A 3,430-nucleotide genomic window follows, 5' to 3' on the forward strand; every position below is an offset into this window, starting at 1 on the left:
TATTAATGTTTAACTATTATTTTTGTTATGACAACTTGTAATTGAATTATAATATTTTAACTAATGCAAAAACTGATCATTCAAAATTTGGTAGATTAAATTAAAATTACCACTCCAATTTTTAAAATTAATATTTTAAACATCATAAATCAATGTTTTTAACTCACTTTGCTAGGATAGATCAATTATCCGATCCATTCTAACAAAGGATCAATCCAAAACGGTTTAGCTGACTCCTTTTACTACCTCTACTATTTCCTACACAAAAGGAATAAGTTTTAATAGATCAGAGATGAAATTTAAAAAACAAAGTATATTTCTTAATTTGATACAATGCACTAATATTAAAATTTTAAATTTAAATCGGAATCAACTAAATCTCGATAATAACATTTAAGAATAAAATATATATATATATATATATATATATATATATATATATATATATATATTACTGGATACAAGAAAAATATTGCTGACCAGTGTGGAAAAATATCCTAAAAATACTCTGTTCCAATAAATTAGCCTCAAAATGCAATGAATAATAGCGTGGTCCATCCATGAGTTGATAAGTTCAAAGAAACAGAAGACAAGTAAAACTACACTACATTAAATCATTACAATTACAATCAATATGTCACCATTCATTAGTCTTCATTTTCAAAATCGAGAGTTGTTTTGACCTCTTCCAGCCACATAACCAGACATGGATGCTGCTTTCCTTTTTCTTAGGTATATGATTGAGCCACTGATTAGTAACAAAAATATTACCACCCCCTGTACCAAGTTTTCCACACAATCACATCAATATTTTAACACAACCTTGTTTATCATACCTAGTTCAATAATGTAACGGTTCCACAAAAATCATGTATACACAAACTCATGTTCAAAACTTCATTATTCTGTATAATGCTCATTCACGAACAATATGATGCACTCTCAGTCTCCTTATAATGCCAAAACAATTTACCCAAAACAGACCTTAATGATGTTGTTGAAAACAGAAAGCTTTTCCAGCAGATCAGATCAAGATAATAGTGATTTTTTTTCTTTTTAATTTATTTCTCATGACAACAAAAGTTAATCCTCTAAGGTGGATATATTAGTTCAACAGAATAAAGTGCACACCATATCAGTTCATTTTTTCCAATCAACAAAGTTCCTAAGCTAAGCTACTAATCTACTTCAAGAAAAGAGTGAGCTAAAAGCTTAAGATTACCTCAAAATTAAGCACTGACAACTTCTCTTCATTAACTGGGGTTATACAGCTTCTATAAGTGATGTAAGCCTGGGAACTATTATCTGAAGACGATGAGTCTTCTGCTAATCTTCTATCTGATTGTGAATGAGTATACTCTCTAGTAACATATGACACTTTCTGAGATTCTGCAGTACCATCACCAATTTCTAAAGAAGATCGACCTTTTCGAGACTTTGTTTTCTTTGCATCCTTTGTTGAATCTTTGATTTCTACACATTTGAATGGGATTCTGTAGCCAGTCTCACTGCAGCGATATTTGCTGTCACCCTACAACTCCCCAATAAAAGCTTGCAGATAAAAATAAAGAGGCCATGAAAAACAACTAAGCAAATAACATCTAATGTAGGTCACATCAAGTAAGAAAGACCGAGCAAACTTGCAACGAAAAGCTAACGACCAATTCCAAACATACACATAAAAAGAGGTTTCAATCTTTAAATCACTTCACAAAACTTCTCATGGATTAGGAAAACTTGATATTAAGAACTTGAATCTTATTTCAGGCGATAATGGAAGTATGTGACAATAAATTAACATTAAGAACACGAACCCATTCATTCTCTAGCCCTTTCGCATCACATCAACATTTATGTTCAAAATCAAGTCCTTGTTGTGAACAAGCCTATACAAAGATATATAATCTACTCAAATCCATTATGTTATAGTAATCCTAAATCAACAAATAACTTAGTGGAATACACCAAAAACTGCATTTGGATCAGTATACATAGGCTATTCATATATATTGCATCAACCTTAATCTCATTAATAAAGCTTGACGATCTAGCTAGTTGCAAAATGAAAACGACTACACTTATACACCGTTCAATTCTCTATCAACAATCAAATACTATATACCCTAAACCCAGAAATGACAATAAATAAAATCAAATACTCAGAGTGAAACCCCTATTTATGAGAAACTCCGGTTATCTTAGAGCAATTGCAAACTAGAATAAGATCACACCCCAATTTGCGAGGGAAAAAGAGAACCTTCTCAGAGTAGAGGCAGGGGACACAGGGGCCCGAAGGAGCACATTCAAAGGTAACATTAGTTCCTGAGGGCTTTTCTTTGAAACTCAAAAGAACTCTGCGCCCAATTCGGTTTCTATGTTGAGGTTCTTCGCTGTCCCAATCCCTGCCCAGTTCAAACAACGCACAAAAGATTCCAACTTTAAGAGAAACTAGATCAAAGCAATTTTATGGATCACCAATCAGGAACTCAAAATGCGAACTTTATACAAAACCATGGATGCAGAGAAGAGAGTGAAGCTTACGTTTGTTGCCCTAAAGCGGGAAAGGGAGAAATGGCGCAGAAGAAGAGAAAGATTGGAAGAAACAATTTGGGATTTGCAAAATTCATTGCTTACTCTGTGTCTTTCTTTCCCCTTCTCTCTTTCCCTGAATATGAATGAAACCTGGTATGAACCAAATCTGTTTTATTCATTAATATTAGAGTTGTGATAGGTTAACAGTTTCTAATATGAAGTCCAAATCATTCTTAATCAGAAATTCAGTTAAGTATTTACTTAGATGAAGCTTTTATTTTATATTTTCTTGTTGTTTTTATTTGTTGAATCACTACACATTCAAATAAACTCGTTATAATTTCCTTTAGTTTAATTATTCTCTCTATTTTTTTATAGTACTCATATAACTACTTCATAATAATTAACAAAATTATGTTTATATTATTGTTTGGGTTAAATATGTTTTTATCTTTTAATTTTAAGAATGAATTTTAAAATTAGTCAATTTTAAAATTTTGGATTAATTTAGTCTATCATCTTTCTAATTACGTAGATATAATTATTTTAATCAAATTTTTTTGTTAAGTTTATGATATTTCGTACCCATTCTAGGATTGTATTTGAGTTGTTTATACTATTTCACACATTTTTGCTTTAATGTTAAGTCAAATACTATTATGAAATGTATTTAAAATGTCAGGTAAACTTAACAAAATTTGATTAAAATAACTAAATTTATGTATTTCAAAATATAAAAGATTAAATTGATTCAAAATTTTGAAATAAACTAATTTCAAAATTCATTGAAAATTAATAAATAAAAACATATTTAATCCTTATTTTTTTAATATTGCCTGCGAGACATATTTTTATTCATTTTTAGATATTTTTTAATATCTCTCATTGTTAATAAATT

At 29.8% G+C, this 3,430-nt stretch overlaps 1 protein-coding gene across 1 annotated transcript; it reads right to left on the reverse strand.

Moving 5' to 3' along the window:
- Positions 1-493: 493 nt before the first annotated feature.
- Positions 494-2,745, reverse strand: LOC114168723 (structural polyprotein). Its single transcript, XM_028053637.2, has 4 exons — positions 2,542-2,745; positions 2,258-2,402; positions 1,223-1,531; positions 494-777 (listed from the first exon to the last, which is right to left on the reverse strand). Exons 1-4 carry the CDS (start codon positions 2,625-2,627, stop codon positions 661-663), a joined length of 657 nt encoding a protein of 218 aa, XP_027909438.1. The 5' UTR covers positions 2,628-2,745; the 3' UTR covers positions 494-660.
- Between the last annotated feature and the right edge of the window lie 685 nt (positions 2,746-3,430).

Source organism: Vigna unguiculata, chromosome 2 (genome assembly GCF_037176805.1).
Source record: "Vigna unguiculata cultivar grain cowpea cultivar isolate G323 ecotype 2 chromosome 2, ASM3717680v1, whole genome shotgun sequence".
Taxonomy (NCBI): domain Eukaryota; kingdom Viridiplantae; phylum Streptophyta; class Magnoliopsida; order Fabales; family Fabaceae; genus Vigna; species Vigna unguiculata.

What these genes read in the sequence shown, in the direction of transcription:
- LOC114168723 (XM_028053637.2), bottom strand. Translation starts at nt 2,627, where the DNA reads ATGAATTTTGCAAATCCCAAATTGTTTCTTCCAATCTTTCTCTTCTTC. An exon ending in CCTGCCTCTACTCTGAGAAG is followed by an intron (nt 1,532 to 2,257) that starts GTTCTCTTTTTC and finishes GGGGAGTTGTAG; the next exon opens with GGTGACAGCAAATATCGCTG. An exon ending in TGTCAGTGCTTAATTTTGAG is followed by an intron (nt 778 to 1,222) that starts GTAATCTTAAGC and finishes AACTTGGTACAG; the next exon opens with GGGGTGGTAATATTTTTGTT.